Source organism: Lactuca sativa, chromosome 3 (genome assembly GCF_002870075.4).
Source record: "Lactuca sativa cultivar Salinas chromosome 3, Lsat_Salinas_v11, whole genome shotgun sequence".
Taxonomy (NCBI): Eukaryota; Viridiplantae; Streptophyta; class Magnoliopsida; order Asterales; family Asteraceae; genus Lactuca; species Lactuca sativa.
This window is the reverse complement of record NC_056625.2, coordinates 30,354,039-30,375,932: the sequence shown is the minus strand read 5'-3', so window position 1 is coordinate 30,375,932 and position 21,894 is coordinate 30,354,039. Positions and strand designations below refer to the sequence as shown.

The following is a 21,894-nucleotide window of genomic DNA, read 5'->3' as shown; positions in this document are numbered from 1 at the left end:
TTGATGGTGCTTTCATGACTCAAGAACTACGCTTTTTAAGACAGCCAAAAATAAAATATGTTGTGATTTCAAAATTAGTTTGTTGATAAAATAAATTAAAATTTATGATTCTGGTTTCTGTGGCATATTATTTTCTTCAGGTTTGCTCCAAATTATTAGCTGAGTTGTTAGATTTAACAAAATTAGGACCAAATTCCTTATGAAACATTAAACTAAAGACCAAAAAATTCAGATTTGGACCAAAACCGAATGTTTTTGCTGAACACAAGGACCAAAATTGAAATTTCTCGTTGGCTGTGGTAGGTTTTGCATGTTCTTCAAGTAAATGTGAAAAAATCTATTGTTGTTGATGCTTACACACCCCTCAACATGCACCATGAGTATCAATAGCGTGGTTGCATTTCACAGCTCCAAGAAAGCAATAGCTTGATGTACACTGTATCATGATAGAGGAATAGAGCCATGGCTAAGAAAGACAAGTACATATGCTTGGCTTTTGACAGGTGTCAGTGAGGCAATTGAAGGAACCGACGGAACACCTCAGGATCAAGGCGATATATACTGTGTAGTCTGTTATGAAAGCGGCTCACTCAAAATATACGATGTCCAGATTTTCTCTTGTGTTTTCTCGATTGACATCATTCAAAAGGGTTGAATTCTGATAAACAGACTCATACACGAGATATTAAAAAAGGGTTGAATTCAGTTTACTTTCATTGTTGAGTTTCTTTCAAAAGGGCATCCCTCTTCTGCTCTCTCATGTACATCATTCAAACCAAACAATCAATGGGGAAAAATATGTAAAAAGTCGGGAATTAATGGTTCTCTCTAATCTTTCTGATATAGACATAAAGTCTTCAGTTTTCCAGATTTGTTCTCTATTTTTGTAATCTTCCATACCATCACAAATTGGATTATAATTTTTTCAATTTATAAAGATGCCGGAGGCTAGGATTGAGGCAAGGCAGAACTACAATGGTTATGGTTGTGTGTTGGTGCCGAGATTGGGAGTTTTAAAAGTGGGAATTGTGTCCATCCTATTAAACACCTAAGAAACTGTTTGACATGACTTGTAATCATACCTTGTAATCAGGCACTTTCACATACTCCGGAGACCCGAGAAGTATGTTTTGTGTACCTGAATGATACAAGAATCAATCAAATTAGTCAATATATATAATGATATATTACAAACAATTAGATGTAATTTGTTCATAAATTGTACTCACTTTCTCCCATTTTCCGATGAATCTTATTTGCAAGTCATGCAATCAAACAAATAAAGAAAAGAATCAGTCTGTACAGGTTTAGCTGTTTAGGGGTTATAACTTATAAATATCAGATTATTTCAAATAATTTTTTTATAAAATCGAGATGTGGGATTTGGAAATGATTATCGGATTATTTCAAATAAAGTTTTATTGTATAGGTTTGCTGTTTAGGGGTTATAACTTATAAATATCCAAGAAATGAATATCTGATTCTAATTATTCACGAAATCATTTTCAAATGCCATCTCCTGATTAAATAAAATAAAAAGCATAAATAGATAGTAAATAATAATATAAGCAATATGATGTTCATAAATTTAAAGAAGAAAAGGGGAGCAAAGGCAAGAGGTGTATTACATGAAGCTTGGTGTGAAAAGCTTCATAATAACATAGTCTTCAAATACAGGGCCATTTGGGATAGCATACATGCATCTTTGCATATTCTTCACCACCACACAACAACTGTGATAAGTCCTTCCTAATTTGACCTTGATTCAAATGAAAGTTATTAAAGATCAAGATCAATCTTTATCTTGGTATGAATGATAAAATAGTGAGTCTTATATAATTACTCAAGCGTTATAATACATATGAACAGGGTCAACTAAGATGTAACTGAATTAGCTAAAATACCTTCCCAAATAGAATGATATTGCCAACATTAGATCCACAAAAACTCCTCATATGCATCGAGCATGTAGAAAGGAAGAGATCCATAAAGTTCCACCACAAATGGTGGTTTTTCATCAAAATATACACCAGGAACGATCTCAGCATTCAAATAAGAGCTTATGTTCATCTTCAATCCTGCTATTGCACTGAGAGTTGGATCCTTTTCCATTTTAATTTTAACATTTAAAGTCCAACCGTCGGCCTCCTTCATCACTAGCTCAACTTTTAGTTCACTATTATCCTTGGATGCTTCAACTTCACTTGCCACCACCGGTGGCTCCTCCACAACACCCAAATCTGTTTCATTTTTAGGAAATTCTAGAACTTCCTCCCTTCTTCTATTACATCATGTTTATGCAAACTATTAGACGATGGAGTATTCAGAGCCACCACACTTAGAAATCTTAAAAGACCAAAACTTGTAGTAAGATGAAATTGAATACAGATCAAGCTCAGATTGGTACGTATCTCTTTAAAATATGCTTCCCCGTTACGCTAATCCCACCGCTATTCCACCAATAGCTCCGACAACAGCCGCCGACCTAGAGCCCGCCGCCGCCTTGTAAAGCACTCTGGTCGCTAATCCAGCCAATACGCTCTAGTCGCTAATCCAGCCACCACGAATTTTATACCGATTAACCCTAAGTTTCATGGTGTCTCTAGCCTCAGAAGCCTTCACGCGCTCTAATAAACCCTTCCCGTTGCCAACTACTGCGCCGTTGAGGTAACCGATGCTGGTGTAGTATGTCAGGTTTTCGCCCCATGAACGCCGTTGAGCGATGGATTCCTCTTGAAAGAGGTATTCAGGAGATGTAGGAAGTTTGTATAGGGACTCTAAGATCTTGGTAAGGGTTGTATAGCCGACAATTGTCGTGGTGTTCGTTGTTTATGATGCGATTTGAAGATAACGGTTGGTAAGACATGTCGTAGTTAGGGCTACAATTAGGGTTTCGATCATTCAAGAATCTGATTCCAAGAGAGATAGAGAGATGTTTGATGATACTGAAGATGAAGATGAGGGACCTAGGGCTTTTTCTTTCTAAGTAGAAGAGGCGGGGGATTAACTTTTTGGGATTCAATAGGCGGGGGTAATTTTCGTCGATTTCATTTCCCACCTAGAACACGTGTTTCACTTAAAAATTATAAAGCGACACATTTACATGACACACATTTTATGAAAGGCGCCCTCTGCATTTCTTTTTATTTTCTCTTTTCTAACACTAATTTTTGGGTGCGCACAAATGTGTGCCCTCTATCCTTCAAATTTTGCAAAATTGACATTATCTTTTAGGGCACTTACAAATGCGCGTCGTCTATCAGCGAGTGTCATTGTTTGTGCGTCATTAAAGGGTTGTTTTCTTGTAGTGATTAGAAGAGATTAACATGTTATTAACATATGTGAATAAATCTCTTTTTCTAGGAATCTCATAAGATTAAGTCTGACAATAGTTTGTCCACCAAAATAATTTCATTTTGTAATTTTTGGCAAATGCACTTTACATTGTCAAGAAAATATGGATCCTAGCCTTTTGTTTAGTAATTTGATATTAGGTAATTATATTAAAAGGTTTTCTTGATCAAACTAACTTTGTTTCATTCTCATCAATATATGTCTTCTAGTATAGGTACTACTCCTCCTCTTGCACCAACCACTTCATCAAACTTCTCACTACTGTCACTCCTATCATGAGATAACCTCACTGGTCCTAACTACCTTGGTTGGATTCGTAACTTTAGTATCACTTTGGTATGAAAAAAGGAGAATGTCTTGGATTAGTATCTTGAAAATGAGATTTCTATTGATGCTAATGAAGAAGAAGCAACCAAGTGTGAAAGGCATCGCTATCATTATATCAAGGTCTTGTGTCTGATGTTGGCGATCATGTATTATAAACTTCAAAAAATTTGCAAAAACCTTGGGGCATACCAAATAAATGAGAATCTAAATGAAATATCCCAAGTGCAAGCTTGAACTGAGAGATTTAAGGTGATGCAATCAATTTTAGCTTGCAAACAACATGAGGTTGGTTCTGTGAGTATCCATGTTCTAAAGCTAAAAGGGTACTTTGACTGGCTATAGCGTCTTGATTTCAAATTATCTGAAAAGTTGGCCATTTATGGCATTATTAACTCTTTTACAAGTGCATACAAGCAGTTCACTATGAGCTACTATATGAATGGTTTGTAAAAACCAAAGGGCTTGTATCCTAGTGGTATCAGGTTGTGCCCTCTCTCTTTGAGGTTAAGGGTTCACGTCTCGTCGTGGACATAGGTGGAATAGGTGTTGTTAGCTTAGGAGTAGATTATATTTTCCGGTTAAAAAAAAAAGAATGGTTTGTAAAAATGTATAATGGAACTACATGATATGCTCAAGACTACTAAGGAAAACATTTTTCCTCCTAGGAACACAAGTTCAACACTCTTGTGTTGGCTATTATGGAAGGTGGTGTCAAGAGAAAGAGGCCCTCTCATCACAATGTTAAGGGAAAAGGGAAGGGGATATTTGGTTCTCCGAATCCCAACCCTAAGAAGGATGTTTCTGACATACCACCAATGAATGAACCTATTGACACCATTTGTTACTACTACCATGAAATGGGTCATTAGAAACGTAGTTGCCCTAAGGATCTGGAGGATCTTAAGAAGAACAAGGCCATGGTTGTTGGCACTTTAGGTGTGCTTCCAATTGAATTACATTCAACCTCTACTTCTAACAATTAGATACTTGACACAGGATGTAGAACTCGCATTTGCTCTGATGTGTAGCGACTAAGATGAAATAGTAAGCTAAGGCACAAGGAGCTTGATTTGATCATGGGGAAAAATATTAGAGTAGCTATTACCATGATTGGAGATTACGAGCTTTCATTACCTTCTAGTTTTTCATTTGTTTTGAAATATTGTTGCTACTTGCCTTACATGGTAAGAATCATCATTTCACTTTATGCATTATAGCGTGAAGGTTATAATTTTGGATTTGATAATGATAATGCTAGTATTTTGCTTCAGAAAGATAATACTCTATATTTTAAACAAAATCCTTTCAATGGAATATATAAATCTGTTATTGGTGTAAGTAGAAACGATAACTTAATCTTAAATGTTGGTTCATCTACTTCAGATAAATCATGTATATGGCATTGCATATTAACTTGTGCCTAGATCGACACATTACATATTCCTTAACTACCCATCCAACCATTGTGATTACCAATGTATTGATCTCTCTTCCCGTAAGATCATTATCTCCCATCGCATCGTTCTTTAAGAGACATCCTTTTTTTTGCTCCATGTTACCTAACCAATCATCTCCTTACATGTTTTAGATCAACTTGGTTATCCTACTTCTATCTCTCGGTCCTTCCTTGAAACTAAGACCACTACACCCCCGTCATGTCCCAACACACAACTTTTCTCTATCTTGCATCCACATCAACCATCCAATAATCCTCCATCTTCCCCTCATAATCTCGACCTCCTCCTCCCTAAACACTCTCCCATTTCACTTTATGGTTAGTAAAACCCAACATGGAATCTCAATACTCGTTTCTTATATCAATATTCATACCACAACTGAATCCCCATGCCTATCACATGTCCATGCGCTTTGTTCCTCAAATTGGACCATTTCCATGAAGGTTGAAATGATGTTCTTACTTATAACAAGACATAGATTATTATATTGAGGACCATAGAGGAAAATATTGTTCCGTCTATGTAGCTGTTTAAATAGAAGTAGAAAGCATATGACTCTCTTGACATGTATCAAGACTGTTTAGTCGAAAATAGGAAGAGTCATCGGTTTATGTTGGCTGTGATATGACATTTAGCCTGGTTATTAAACTAGAAATGATCAGGTCAGTTCTTAGGATCACCCATTCTGAAAATTGGTCAATTAAATAGTTAGATGTGAAAATAATTTTTAGACGGTCAACTAAGCGAGCCAGTATATATGCAACATCCACTAGGATTTCATGATTCATACCACCTTGACTATGTTTGCATATTATATAATCCATACATGGATTAAAAGAAAACCATGAGAGTCTGGTTTCATCGATTCACATTGTATATCACACATATTGGTTTTTCTTGTAGTGAATCTGATTTTTCGTCGTTCATATTTAAACAAGGAAAAAAATATTGCTTATCTAATTTTATATGTTGATTACATTATTCTTTAAATCTTCTTCTTTGGATATTCTGATGCGTATCACCTCCTTGTCTTCATAATTTCTTATGACTTATGTGGGTAGCCTCTCATATGTCCTTGGTATTGCGCTGACTAGGGATAAATCCAATTTTTTTCCTATGCCATCGCATATATGACCCCGAGTTACTTCAAGCGTGCCAACATGTCGGATTCTAATCCTTGCCAGACACCAACTAATACATAGTTAATGCTAAATCTCTCAGCCTCTCCAATAGTTGACCCTTTTTATACTATAGTTGGCTGATGAACTTCAATATTTACGTGACACTCGGTTTCGAATTGTTTCATTATTCGGGGTCGTGACCCAATTATCATAAGGCTTATGGCCTTGGGGAAGGAGGTTATTGGCCCTTTTTGGATGGTGGGGGGGGGTTATAGATTAAGTAATCCAATGTTCGTTTGTGTTTGGGAGCCCAAGGGTATAATCGTAATTTGGTAACTCGGTCCTTAATGAATTTTGGGTTTTTGTTCGGTAAGTTCTTAGGCAAGGGTGATCTGAAAGAAATGTAGGGTTTCTCGTAACCTTTCTATGGATATAAAGTTGGTTGGAAACATACTTAAGTTAAAGGAGTTATGGCCAATTGAATATCATGAGATTTGGAGCTTGGTCGAGGACGTGGGGTGTACTTACCAAGTACGTTGGGCGTAGAGGGTTAATAGATTGTGGGTATTCTTTGAGTACGCCAAGTGTACTAAGGGGTACGTGGGGCATACTCCTTTCAGCAAGAAACCCTAAATTTGAGGGTTGTACCTTATTTAAGCCATAAGTTAGCCTTTTGTTGCCTTGTTTAACCAACCTCCTCACCCTTGAAAGCCCTAATTCGTTCCTTAGCCTATGTTTGGTAATTTTGAGCTCTTGTGAAGCTTTTGTGGAGGGTTTTGTGCACCTAGAGGAGCAAGGTGAAGCTTGAAGTCTCATTCTTTGGGGGAGGGCTTTGAGATCCAGCTTAAGCACCTTATTTCGGTGGCTTTTTAGGTATAACATTCAAACCTTGAAATTTCATTTCTTATATCTACTTCTTGGCATGTTTTTAGTAATTTTGGTACATTTTGGTTGGTGATTGGGAGTTCAGGCCGTTTTTGCAGCTTATCATTTTAGATCTAGACATATTAAGGGGTCCTTGGGCATAAAGGTGCAAACTTTATGGTGGTTTTGGTCTCATGCATGTATTAAGTCATTCATTAAGTTCGTTTTTGCTCCAAATCCTCATTTAGCCATGCATGGACATAAAGTTGGCAACTTTATGTAATTAACCACTTCGACGATGTCAAATTTGAGTATGGAGTAAAGTTTTAATGGGTTAAAAGATGAAATGGAAAATTTGGCCACGTTTGTGAGTACATTGGGCGTACAGGTTTGTACGTTGCGTGTACAAATTGTTTGTGTAGTATGTTGAGCGTATACGCCCTGCCTACTCAGCAAGGTGGATTTCTTTTGTTTGGGATTCGATTTTGGGCTTGAGTGGGCTTGATTTTCTTGGGCCACTTTGGGCCAACATAATTATTGGTTTGTATTGAGATTTTGTTGGACTTTTTGGGAAAAGGCCAAGAAAGGGATTGGACCCAATTTAGAAAATTAGGCCATATTTGGGTCATAGATGTTTATCCTAGATTTTGGGCTTTTGGACATTTGGTTTGAGCTTTGGCCTTGGGCCAAGTTAGAGGAAGGGTAAAAAGGTCTTTTACCCAAATTTGGACTCTTAGTGTGAGTCGGGATCTAGTTATTAATGGATTGTCGTTTTGGTATTTCATAGCATGTGGATTTTTGCGGATGTGTCGTCAGATTTTTATCCATGGGTCTCAGCTGTCGGAGGTGAGTGTCCTCACTCTACTATGGATTGAAGGTAGAAATGTCGGACCATTGGCTTATGTATTATAGGTAGACCAAGGGATGGCCCTTAGCATTTATATTTAAGACCCAGAGGTGGCTCCAGGCAAATCAGTATACAAGACCAGGGTTAGAATCCTGGCAATTAAGTAGATATTTAGTTTTAGATTGTATGCTAGTTGCCTCTGTGATACTAGCATGGAAGACCAGGAGGTGGCTCCTGGAACTTATCCATGAGACCCAGGGTTTTGGCCCCCGACCTGGCAAGGATAAACGATGATACGACTCATGGCAGAAGGGCAAGACTATGATTAGCATATAGGACCTCCTATTGCATGTTTGATATGTATGGCTCGGATGTTATGTATGGTATGTGGTATTTGGGGAACTCACTAAGCTTTGTGCTTACATTTGTTGTTTATGGTTTCAGGTACTTCCGGTTCGAAAGGGAAGGGCCCAGTTTGATCGCAGTGCATACACCCATATTTTCCGCAATCTTGAGATTTTGGGATTGTACTTTGAGAATTTTTTTTATTATAAAATACCTTTAAGGGTTTGAGTAAATGATAAATGGGTGTTTTTGTTGTTTTAAAAATGAAATTTTTACCTTCGTATTTTGGGATGTTACAAATTTGTATTAGTGCCTTAGTTTGAGGGATTCGGTCATACTTGCGGGTGTACATGAACTCAAACTAAGGGTTTAGTGAAAATTTTCATTTAATAAATGTTTTGTCAAAGGGGTGTGATGCGTGGAATTGGCTGAGCTCAAGTAAGCAGTTCCCAAAAATACCAATACATGTTTATTATGTTATATGATATGATTATGAGAATTGCATGCTAGATTAGGGCTAAGGATCTGCTTTGGATTTTATGATAGGAGAGATGCCTTTATATGCCTGATTGTATGAGCATTTAGGATTGCATGCTAGTATGGTTTCCAGATAAGTGGATATAATGGCTTGCTTAGTGTATGTTGGTTAGATTTTCCATTGCTTGAATGTTGCTTTCTTTGTGCTTTATGAGACTCTTAGCGATGTAGATAAACTACCAAGTGAATGTGCTAAGTCACATGTGGCACAGGTTAAATAATCTCAGAGTGATAGATTTGAACCTGTTGCAAAACTCTTATCTGATTCCAACCATTTTAGGGTTGAGTCTTTTACTAGAAGGATTATCCGATCTTTGTTGCATGTGGCTATATTCATGAGGTAGTTAGTTGACATTGGTGGGAGCCTTTCAGTAGCTTAGGGCAGTGTGAGGTCGGGAACCTAGGAGAACGTAGGAAATGCTTCAGTTGATTTAGATGCGTTGTTTAGCGATTAATGGGTGCACCAGTTTGAGAAGGTGACTTAGAGGACCCGAGATGATTCCTGAGGAACATATAGATATGTGTGGAAGGTAGTATTCGGCCAGTACTACTGAAAGCACAGGATCCATACTCGAATCGAGGAGAGTCTTGGAGAAGCTTGGAAGCTTGTTGTATAAGGATTCTTGAGTATGTTCTGATTATTTGCATGTTGTATTTCAGTTTGGTGATGAACACTCAAGGAGGAGGTTCAGGTTCTGGTTCTGGCTAACGTGCTGGTACTAAGCTGATTAGCGAGCAAATGCGGGAGTTTATTTCGTTGGAGATTACCGACGGTATTGTGGAGCAAACTCCTGTAATCTTTGGTATGGTCAAGGAGGAGATTATGGAGGTTTTCAATGAGCGCTTTGGCGCGTTTCGTGCTGAGGTTATGGTTATCGTTCGATCTTACACTTTTTCTTTATGTGAGTTCCGTGTTTGTGGAGCTACTATGTTCTATGGGGAGAAGGACCCCATTGCTAGTAGGAGGTGGTTAGAAAATATGGCTAACGTGTTTACGATGAGTTTCTGCCCCGAGGAGTCGAAGGTCATATATGTTTCATACCTATTGAAGGATAGGGCATGGGACTACCAGGAGGAGGTAAGACGTGAGGTGGATGATGATGATGTTGTTGATGCAATGACATGGGATGATTTTTCGACCAGGTTCAACGCTGATTTTGCACTAGTGATTGAGCTGTAGCAGTTGGCGAGGGAGTTCAAGAACTTCGTCAGACTATGGAGACTATGGAAAAGATTACTGCTAAGTTCCGAGAAAGGGCTTTAATGGTTCCACAAGATGCAACAGATGAGGAGATGAAGAAAGTAAACTATCATGATATGCTGAGGGATGACATCGGGGATTTTGTGAGTATTTTAGGGTGCAAGACCCTAAATGATATGATTTCTAGAGCCCGAGAGTAAGAGATCGGTTTGGAGCACATGAGGAAGAGGGGGCCATGTCAGGTGAAGATAGTGGAGGGTCCCGGGAAGAGACCCAAGACTTCAGATCAGCGGTTATGGGGCAAATATAGTCGAGGTCAGTGCAACATGTGGGGGAAACTAGATGATACGTTTTGTCATTCTAGGGGTATGGGCTGCTACTAGTGTGGCAGGGTTGGTCATGTAATCAGCTATTGTCCTCAGGGGCCAAGCCTGTTATGTTTTCACTACAACCAAGTGGGCCAGAAAAAGGCTGACTATCTGATGCTGAGGGGAGGAGTATTGAGTGCACCTGCTTTGGTTACTTTGAGGATCACTGATGGTCGTGAGGGTAGGGCAGGAGCCCCAGTAGAGATGAGCAAAGCATTGCAGTGTCAGACAGGGGAGGCTAGGACTCTAGCATGTGATATTCCTGGTATGTTATCTTTTGCTTTCTCCTTGGTTGTTATCAGTATTTATCTTGCTTGGAATTTTGTATCGGTTTGGGTAAGCTTTATCTTTGGTTTATATCTCTGTTAATTGTTTGGGTAGTATCATCTCGAATTATTATATGCCATTTGCATACCATGAATCATTAGTGGATTAGTAAAGGATTGTATCTTTTTGAGCTGGTTTTAGGGTGTACAGGTGTTGTTCCGATTCTTTTTCAGGATCAGTCCACGGGTATCGTTTGGAAGGTCTATGGTCAGGATCAGCGGGATAGTCCTCCAGTAAAGTCAGGGTTCAATGGTTTTAGCTTTCGCTGGTAGGTTTGGCGATTGTCTGTAGAAGAACCTTTAGGTTCAATCACTACCGTTTCTAGGAAGTAGCGTTAGCAAGAAAATAGTGGTGTCAGTTACATGCATTTGGTCGGTCCCTGGAGATGCCAAGGAGATATATCTATCACGAGGGTAATGATCTTTGTCACCAACATTAAGGAGTTCAGAATTTGGGTGATGTATCATTGAAAGCGTCTGGGGCTATCAAATTTGCTGAGATTTTGGGGAGTATCCATATGGATTTCGAGAGTTGTGGGGACGTTGGGATGGGCTAGTAATGGAACACTAGGTTTGGTAAGCGCAGGTTGTCGGCGGTTCAACCATAAGGAGGAAAGATGGATTGGGAATCCATCAGACTATGTGGGTAGGGAGAACTTCAGCGAAATGAATTGGGGGAGAACCACTCAGATTTCCGAGAGCGGAATCAGTCGTGTAACTAGGATGAGTTTCACATCCTTGTTAGGAAGGTGGGCGACCCAAGTGGCCGTCTGGGTTGAGGATTGCATGGGTTAGGAGTTTTGGAAACTTCCAACAGTTGCTTAGCGTCTTCTAGTTGATAGATAGCACACTTGTTAGGGTCCCAAGCATGACCTGAGCCCCAGATTTGGCACTTAGTCTGATGCATGTTCGACTCAGGAGGAGTATGGATAGGTTGTTAGATGAGCGGTAAGACCATGGGCAGTGACAATGGAAAGATAAGAGTATTGTAAGATTGTGGGGTGGCCTGTAGCATTCACTAGGTTGGCTGATAGTGTGGGAGTGTTGTAAGACTATGGGGTGGCTCATAGCATTCACTAGGTAGGCAGTTAGTGTGGAGTGTTGTAAGACTGTGGGGTAGCACGTAGCATTCACTGATTCTTGTGTAGAGGTGAGGGTGTGGCAAGTCCATGATTGGTTATGGATTTATTCAAATGGATTAAACTAGGATGGGTCAGTTTGTAAGGTTGTGGGAAGGCCAGAGTATGCAGGGAATCAGGAAGTGGTAGGTCATTGGAGGACTATTATGATATAAGACTATACTTGGTCATGTATCCTTCACTTTTAGCATTAGATTTGCTGGTGTCAGGTTTTTCAGGCTGTTATGATCAGTTAGAGTCATAAATGCCAAGTTAGATAGGGAAACTCTTTCCAAATGAGGCTTTCATTGGGAAGTTGCATGGGGTGACTGTGTGTGTCTTTTGACTTAGCAACCTGGCAAGAATCTGGTGATTCGGTTAGTTGGCAGATAACTTAGGACTAAGGAGGTCTCGGCTGCTTTTGGGAAGCTGCTAGGGGCATGAGATAAGTAAAGACGATATTAGTGATTTGGGACTCGTGTGTAGAGTCGCTTGTTATTAAGAGAATATACTAAGTCGCTTGCATCTTGGACTGAATAATCTCAGAGTAAATGATTTGACCTTGTTGCGCTGCTCTCGTCTGAGTCTAACCGTTTTAGGGATGAGTCTTTTAGACGAAAGATTAACTGAGCCTTCAGTCAAGTATAAGTGTTCTTCAGTAATAAATGCTCAGTGATTCAGTTCCCAATAGAAGCATCAAGTCAATCAAAGGTTGGAAGTGTCTTGTTTAAGTATGTACTTCAGTGAGGATTTGGCCTGGTAGTGGTCCAATATGGGTGGCCCGTCAGGGAGTTAGATCAATTCAAGATTTCAGGTATCGGGGAAAGTAGAGGTGGTTTTCTAAAAGGGTTAAGGATCCGTTCTTCGTTGGGTTGGAGAGTGTTGCTAGGGTTGGGTTCGGTTGATTTTAGGAAGGCTATTGTGCACATAGGGTTGAGATTATGTATTTTAAGCTGTATGGTGTGCCGGGAATGATAAGGAATGATTTCAAGGAGAATGTAATTTAAGTAGGGGAGAGTTGTAACACTCGGTTTCAAATTGTTTTATTATTCAGGGCCATGGCCTAATTATTATAAGGCTTGGGGCCTTGGCGAAGGAGCATATTGGCCCTTTTTGATGGGGGAGTTATAGATTATGTAATCCAATGTTTGTTTGTGTTTCGGAGCCCAAGGGTGTAATTGTAATTTGCTAATTCGGTCCTATATGAATTTTAGATTTTTGTTCGGGAATTTCTTAGGCAAGGGTGAGCTGATAGAAGTGTACGGTTTCTCCTCACCTTTCCGTGGATATAAAGTTCGTTGGAAACGAACTTAAGTCGAAGGAGTTATGGTCAATTCAATATCATGAGATTTGGAACTTGGTCGAGTACGTGGGGCGTACTTACCAAGTACAATGGGCATGTTTACCAAGTATGTTGGGTGTAGAGGGTTAAGTGATCGTAGGTCTTCTTTTAGTACGCCGAGTGTACTAAGGGTTATGCGGGGCGTACTCCCTTCAGTAAGAAACCATAAATTTGAGGGTTGTACCCTATTTAAGCCATAAGTTAGCCTTTTGTTGCCTTGTTTAACCAACCTCCTCACACTTGAAAGCCCTAATTCGTTTCTTAGCCTATATTTGGTGATTCTGAGCTCTTGTGAAGCTTTTGTGGAGGGTTTTGTGCACCTAGAGGAGTAAGGTGAAGCTTGAAGACTCATTCTTCGGGGGGAGGGCTTTGAGAACCAGCTTAAACACCTTATTTTGGTGGCTTTTGAGGTATAACATTCAAACTTTGTTCCAAAGTCTTAATGGGTTAAGAGTTGAAATGAAAAAGGTGGCCATGTTGGTGAGTACGATGGGCTTACAAGTTTGTATGTTCCGTATACTAGTTGTTTATGTTGTACGCTGAGCATATAGACTGAGTACGCCCCGCGTACTCAGCAGGATGTATTTCTTTTGTTTGGGCTTTGGTTTTGGTCATAACTGGACTTGGTTGTCTTGGGCCATTTTGGGCCATTAGATTTATTGGGTTGGGATGTTGAGAATTTTTTGGACTTCTTCGGAAAAGGCCATGAAAGGTATTGGGCCTAATTTGGAAAATTGGGCCATATTTGGTCCTTAGATGCTTATTTTGGATTTTGGACTTTTGGACATGTGGTTTGAACTTTGGCCGTGGGCAAAGTTAGAGGAAGGGTAAAAAGGTCTTTAACCCTAATTTGGACTCCTTGTGTGAGTCATGATCTAGTTATTAACGGATTGTCATTTTGCTATTTGATAGCGCCCAAATTTTAGTGAATATGCAGTCAGATTTTTATCCATGGGTTTCAGCTGTCTATGCTGAGTCTGCTCACTCTACTGTGTAGGGGTGAGCATAATAACTGAAAAACCAAACCAAAACCTAATTAACCAATATAAATGAACTATAATAACCAAACTGTTTTAAAAACCATTGGTTTGGTTTCTAATTTTTGTTAACCGATAACTAACGGTTTGATTATGGTTTTATAGGTTAATAGAACCATTATTAACCGAACCGATAACTTTATATTTTAATATAAAAAATTATCGATTATATATAAATTATAAAATAATATATTAAAACTTATTTAAAACCCATTAAAATTCAAAAATATAATTCATTAATCCTCACTTATCAGGAGACGAACGAACAATCAAACCATCAAAGGTTGATCACGTAGACACACACAATCTTCCAATCGTGCCAATAGTTAGATTATTCATTAATGTTGTAATTCCTAATCGGCTAATTCTACAATTTTCAAACATTATTCACAATTAGTTTAATCTTCACACTCATAATCCTAAATTGATGCTTCTCACATTGTTAATCCTAATCAAAGATCGTTTTGACTTTATAGAACTATTTGAATGATTCTTTTTTGACTTAATCACATTGAATGTATATGAGTGACTTGAACTTTTTTTTTTATCCAGATAACACATAATATAAATGTTTGACTATTTTATTTTATAGTTTTTGATTTAATCAAATTGAACGTGTATGAATGTTTGGCTTTATTTGAATGACTTTATTGAATGTTTTTTATTTTAAATGTGACAATGTGTTATCTCACTCTGAGTATCAAATGTACACTTTTTTTTATTAGTATAAGCTAGGTTACAAACATTGGCGTCCAGGACTTTTTTGTATTCCATTTTCATTTTCTATGTCAATATACTTTCGCCATTTATATTATTTTGAACATTATGGTTAACCAATATTAACCATTAACTAAAACCGTTAACCGACAATAACCATTAACCATAACCAATATTAACCATACCCAATGACTACCAAAATGCATTAACCAATCATAATGGTTATGGTTTGGTTTTGACCAATAACCGAACCAAACCGCCCCATACACACCCCTACTACTGTGGGTCGAAGGTACCAATATCAGCCCATTGGCTTATGTATTCTAGGAAGACCATGGGGTGGCACTTGGCACTTGTATGAAAGGCCCAGAGGTGGCTCCTAGAAAATCAGTATGCAAGACCATGGTTCGAACCCTGGCAGGTAAGTAGATAGTTAGTTGTAGATTGTATGCTAGTTTTCTCTGTGATGCTTGCATGGAAGACTAAGAGGTGGCTCCTGGCAATTTTCTATAAGACCCAGGGTTTTGGCCCCCGGTCTAGAAAGGAAAGAAAATGATACGGGTTGTGGCACAATGCCAAGACTATGATTGGCACATACCACCTCACATTGCATGTTTGATATGTATGACTCGTATGTTATGTATGGTATGTGATATTTGGGGAACTCACTAAGCTTTGTGCTTATAGATGTTGTTTATGGTTTCAGGTAGTTCCAATACGAAAGGGATGGGTCCGGCATGATCGTAGCGCATACACACATATTTTCTGCAATCTTGAGATTTTGGGATTGTAGTCTATTAATTGTTTTATTATAAAATACATTTAAGGGTTTGAGTAAATGAAAAATGGGTGTTTTGGTTGTTTTAAAAATGAATTTTTTACCTTTGTATTTTGGGATATTACAATTTACCCTTCACCCAACCATACATTGCCTTTGTGGTTCAGAATATATGCCTCTACATACATGAAGCCTAAGAGCCTCACCTCCATGCTCTCAAACAGATCCTTAGATACATTTGCGGTACTCTGGGGTATGGCCTTTAGCTTCACCCATCGACTACCTATTGCTTTAGAATCATTTACATCAGCTTCATTTCCCTCTCTCAAAAGCAACCATTGTTTATTATAACAACGTCAATGCAATGTATCTACAAAATAGAGCATATCGAGATTGATATTCATTTTGTTCAGGACAAAGTTGCCATTGGTCAGGTTACAGTTGTACACGTCCCTTCGACTCTTCAGTACGTTGGAATTTTCACGAAAGGGATTCCGTCTGCACTTTTCACAAACTTTTGTTCCAGTTTGAGTGTTCGTCTTCATACTCTCCCTCCAACTGCGGGGACGTATTAGACTATATTGTATATTTAGCCTATGTGACTACTAGAAAAACAACCTTTTACTACACGCAATGTGTATTGTAAAATGCTTAGACGACACGCAAATGCGCGTCAAGAAAGGTCCTGTCATAACGAGAGACAACACGCTTTCGCGCGTGGTCTATAGACGACGAGCATTTACGACGTGCATTTACGACACGCAACGCGTATCATTAAAACCCCTGTCAAGAAAGGCCATGTCATAAAGGAAGATGACACACATTTCTGCGTATCGTAAATTTAAATGTTTAAAAAAAATAAATTGATATATTTATTAATTGTTAAATTAAATTTGCATTTAATTTCTCATAATAGAAATAAAATACCATATACAAAAAATACAATCCATTACATAGTATAAAATAAAATTTCATACTAAAAAAATAAAATAAATTGCACAAATTATAATGTCATACAAAGAATCATTCAAATCTTAAACAAAAATAATACATTGATAACATGGGTTATACATTCCTATAAAACTAAAAAATAATCATACAACTCTATTTCTTACTGGAAACATTTCAACCCATTCTGCACCACTTTTAGGGATGTTGTCATTGTTAGCTGATTAGTTGTTCTCCAAAGAAGCAACACCTTCACTCTCAGTAAAAGAATCCGTGGTTTTAAATTTTAATTAATAAATGAATCTTGTTTATTAAATATAACAAAAAATAAAGTTCATAACAATAAAGACACATAATTTCCAAAACTCTATTTATTTGGCAATGGAAATGAAAAGAATTACCTTTTTCAGTTACTACATTTGATTGCACGGGTAAACGTGAGATCCCATCCACATATCCAAGACAGAGTTCATTGAGACTCTTGATGGCAGAATCTAAGTCATTTCCACTCCTTTCTAGTGCTTTCTCCAATAGCTGAAAAGACAGTTTGTTTCTTTTCAAATGATATTCATACACCATAACATAGAATAAAATTAATGTGATTTGAAGTTTGAACAACACTAGACATCAGACATCACAATTCACAGATATTATAAAATGTATTTAAGTGAATTCGATCTGATTCAGGCCAGACAACAAACACATACAAAGACATTATGCATCTCGAATGCCACCATGGGAAGGAACTTGAATATAAGCCCTATGCTCTATATCTATCAGTAATGTTATATATTTTGGACCCATATTGGAAGAGAACAACAACATATAATGCTCCTAAGAAATCTAGAAGTTCTTGTACTTTTTGTCTGTACACAAACTCATAGTTAAGTTCCTATTTAACGCCATATATTAGGTTAAAAGAAGAGAAAGGAAATGAATTAGTAATATTGTATTTTGTATTGGGATTAAAGTATACGGAAGCCAAAGTTTTAAGATTAATAAGTAACTTGAGGACCAAAATACCATTGTGTACATGAAAAATGAGTGGTCTTAACGACTGATATGGTAAAGGACCGACAGTGGTCTTAACGGCTGTTATTCGTTCCTGACCTTCATCTGCATGTGTTGGACTCATGCCTTGAAAAGGGTATTTCAATATTCACCTTCTTAAAAGTTCAAGCATGCATGTGTTATGTGCAGTATAATTATTAGGAAACTAAATGGAAACAATTCTATAATTAAACATTGGGATCACATGAAGGAAGTAAGTTCAAGACTCATTATGTGCATGGTTGAGGTTTGGTATGCCCAATCCTGTGATTAGGATTTCTATTAGCGTCTTGATTACTGAATCACACGTCTTCAAGTATTGAAGAGCTTCATGCCTACATAAGTAACAAGATTAGTCTTAACGACATTTCAGAAAAGGGAAATAATGAGTTTCTTGTTTAATAAATTGAGTAAACTGTTAAGACTTATGCATGTCTATGACTTACTTGCAAATAGATGGCCAAAGTTCCAAGGTTTCTTCATCAGAAACATAGAAACAACTTAGGTGATCTTTCCACTCATAAGCTTTGTCAACTTCAGGACTGAAACTTGTAACATATCTAACATTTTTTAAAGGAGTATTCTGGGACAAGTATTTCTTTTTCTCTTCGCTTGACAACCCGAAAAACTTATGTGTTGCGTCTTTAACACCCTCAATTATGCTAAGTGGTACACCATGTTTAACTATTTGAAAAAGTCCCAATTTATCGGTTGCATCACATACTGACTTTATTACCTCAGGGTCTTCAGAATCGGATATGTCAATGACTGGGATCAACTCATCTGGCAGAACCTTGCTCATATTGAGCCGTTTTTCAATTGGTTGAGTGAACAACTCGGGTAATATTTTGAGGAACTGTACATAATGGAATATCCTTTACAAGATCCAGGTCTTTTGATGTCACAGAAAATCGTCCTTTTATGTGTACTAAATTTGCTTTTGACTTATTATCCAAAGAATCCCTATATCATGTGCAAGTTATATATATATATATATATATATATATATATATATATATATATATATATATATATATATATATATATATATATATATATTAAACGAAAAAGAAACGAAAACAAAGAGGGCTTTCATTTATGTTGAAATGAATTAAAAAAATACCTCCAGATGGTTTAATTGGAGCTGACAAACTGTTTCCTGAAGCTCGGTTTGGAAGGTTTAAAGGACCACTAAAACTGGGAGCTCTTCTTACTTGATGATGGACTTTATCAACAGCTTGTGAGCTTTTAGTTTCAGACCTGTAAACAACAATGAAATCAGAAAAATATAAATATAATATAATATAATATTTACAAGTATAATCAATAATGAAAGAAAAGATAATAAACCTTTCTAAAGTATGAGTTATGATACATGAAGGAAGAAGTTTGATGCCCTTACCCTATCTTGCATCTCCTTGCTTGCCATTTTGGCTCTGAACAAGACCAGTAATTCATTTTCCATTCTGCTGAGATGAATCTGCTACACGAACATCACTATTTATATAATGTGCAACACTAAGATGCAGATTATCCCATAAACACCTGCAACAACATCATCAAAAGGAACATCTGGATAAATAGTCTACCTAATCTGCTTCAACACTTTACAACATGGAATCAATAGATAAATAAATACAAGAGAAAAGAGATTATTTAAGAGGGATAACAAGATCAAATAGAAATAGAAATAGAAAAACAAAACAATTCCAAGCTTTTGTTATGGACAGTTGCTCCTGATAAAGCCTCATGAACAGATGAGTTGGTGAGTTGGACAACAGGTAAATACTCCACTACCCTGATTTTAAGCCTCCACACACTCCTATATGAGGCCATGGTATCATACAGAGCACAAAGCAATTGTAACAGAACCTTAAATCACATAGAAAGGACAAACAAAAAAAAAGAAAAAAAAATTATGTTTACTACAGCCCCTGTACGTGAAATCAAAAGAAAAGAAATAAAAGAAGGAAATAAATACAAATAAGTCTCTGTGTGTGTGTAACAAATTGGAAAACTTCTAGCTTATCAAGATTACCAGCTTTCGTTTCATTTACAGGCCATGGTTCAGTCGTTTGGGCATCCCTGTTCATTGATGACTAAGGCAGTTAAACATATCTTTGAAAACTAGCAATAATTGGGTGGATAATGGGGATAGATTCAAGAGTTCTAAATAAAATTAAGTAAAATTAAAAAGAAACGAAAAAAGAAGCAGAACAATGTTCATGTGTTTGTTATTGAGCAGTTGTGTCTCTAAGCTTACCATATATCAATAGCTGATTAGTGACGAAGAAGGAGCCAATACTTCTCTCAATGAAGAAGCCACGACGTACAACGATGAAGAAATCGGACCATATTTGAGCTGGTTGACCATATTTCTTCTGACATTTGTGTGCATAATACATGAAATTCAGAAACCGTAGATGTATAAATCATGCTTCGTGAACCCCATAGGAACATATAAGGAACTCATAGTCCAAGTCTATATGTGTTATGAAGGAAAAGGGGGGGGGGGGGGGGAATGAACTAGGGTTAGAATCGAAGGAAAGGAATTTTATATGGAATGTAATAAACCGGGCCGACGCTGCTAACGATGGCGGAGCAAAATGCTAACCACAATGGGCCGTTTTTTCTCGGGCGATTTCTTGAATCTTTACATTATTATTTGGTGATATTTGATTCATTAGAAGCAAGAATGGGGAGAAACAGTATGGTGAGGATGAAGATTGAAAGGAATCACTTTGTGGAGGCTTTTCAGCCAAGAAATCACCCTTTCCTCCCGATTTATTACATTCCATATACAATATAGTGGTGATCTTTACCATGGAGGAGAGAGAGAGAGAGAGAGAGAGAGAGAGAGAGAGAGAGAGAGAGAGATGGTTGTGAGTCGATCGAGGTGAGCGTTCCCGTGGAAGGAGGAGACACAACAAGCAGGGTTTTTAATTTTTTCGATTTCATTTCCCCCTACTATTAAAAAAAGAAAACGCACGCTTAGACTAAAATTATAAAGCGACAAGGTAACACAACACGCTTTTTAGGATAGGTGCCCTCCATGTTTTTAATTTCTTTTTGTTGGACACTAATTTTAGGGCGCCCACAAATACGTGTCCTCTATCTTTCAAATTTTGCAAAACTGACATTATTGTTTAAGGCACGCATACATGCGTGTCCTCTACCAACGCGTGTCATTGTTTGCGCATCATTAAAGGTCTGTTTTCTAATAGTGTGTATTTATTTTTCTTGTCCAAACCTCTTTGTATAGTCCCACTTATTGTGTGATATAACAAAAATGTTTTTTCAACAATTTTTTGATACAATATGCAGAACTTTACACATTATGCCTATTAAAGGAATCATTTTAAAAGATTTGTGAAATGACATTGAAACTTAATGGTTCAAAAAAAAAAGCCTCGTCGTACTACTATGAAATAGCGTTAAATTTTTTGAGAAAAGTGTGACCTTTTTAAAAACGACGGCAACTAGACCGGCCGGTTACAAGAGGATTGAGACATGTCTTTTCTTGGCTCGAAGCTTTAATCTTATGCGGTTTTACTAAGAACGTGAAAAATGAAAACCACCACATGCTTTAAACATCAAATTATGTAGGAGATGTATCATAATACGTAAATAAGATAAGATAATAAAAATCAAATTATGTAGGAAATGTATCATAATAAATGAATAAGATAAGATAATTAATACCGAGGAATAATAAGAATATGGTAATATAAAAAGCATGTTTCAGGGATAAATAAAACAATTAAAATTTATATTTGAATAGGCTAATATTTTAGACTAACAAACCATACCTTCCAATGTTAATACTATCATTCTTCTAGCGTCTAACTCATACACCTTTAATCTACTACTATTAAACTATAAATTTCTCTTACACAATTTGTGAACTAATTCAGAGACACTTTTCCAACTTTGAGTAGTGATTGTGACTGTTGACTACAAACGTTTTGGTTAATACCATGAATTCATATGTGCCCAACGAATTTCATAGAATATGAAAAAAGAAATCAATAACTTGGGTTCAATGGAAGAAAAAGTAGACAGTAACAACACTACTAAAGCCTGTTACTTGTTGCATAAATGCCGTTCTAAAAAAAATCGTTGCATAAACACTTTACATAAAAGCGACCCATAAAAGT

General features: G+C 37.3%; 1 protein-coding gene across 1 annotated transcript; it reads right to left on the bottom strand.

The window, feature by feature from the left end:
- Nucleotides 1-1,932: 1,932 nt before the first annotated feature.
- On the bottom strand, nt 1,933-18,539 carry LOC111890817 (uncharacterized). The gene is made up of 5 exons (XM_023886899.2): nt 18,184-18,539; nt 18,036-18,072; nt 17,089-17,221; nt 2,576-2,732; nt 1,933-2,281 (listed from the first exon to the last, which is right to left on the bottom strand). Exons 1-5 carry the CDS (start codon nt 18,537-18,539, stop codon nt 1,933-1,935), a joined length of 1,032 nt encoding a protein of 343 aa, XP_023742667.2.
- Nucleotides 18,540-21,894: the final 3,355 nt, after the last annotated feature.

Coding starts and splice junctions, on each gene's coding strand:
- LOC111890817 (XM_023886899.2), bottom strand. CDS start 18,539: ATGAGCAAGGTTCTGCCAGATGAGTTGATCCCAGTCATTGACATATCC. Junction 18,073..18,183: donor CTTTGGCCATCTATTTGCAA/GTAAGTCATAGA, acceptor TTACTTATGTAG/GCATGAAGCTCTTCAATACT. Junction 17,222..18,035: donor ACTTGAAGACGTGTGATTCA/GTAATCAAGACG, acceptor CTGTCTTTTCAG/CTATTGGAGAAAGCACTAGA.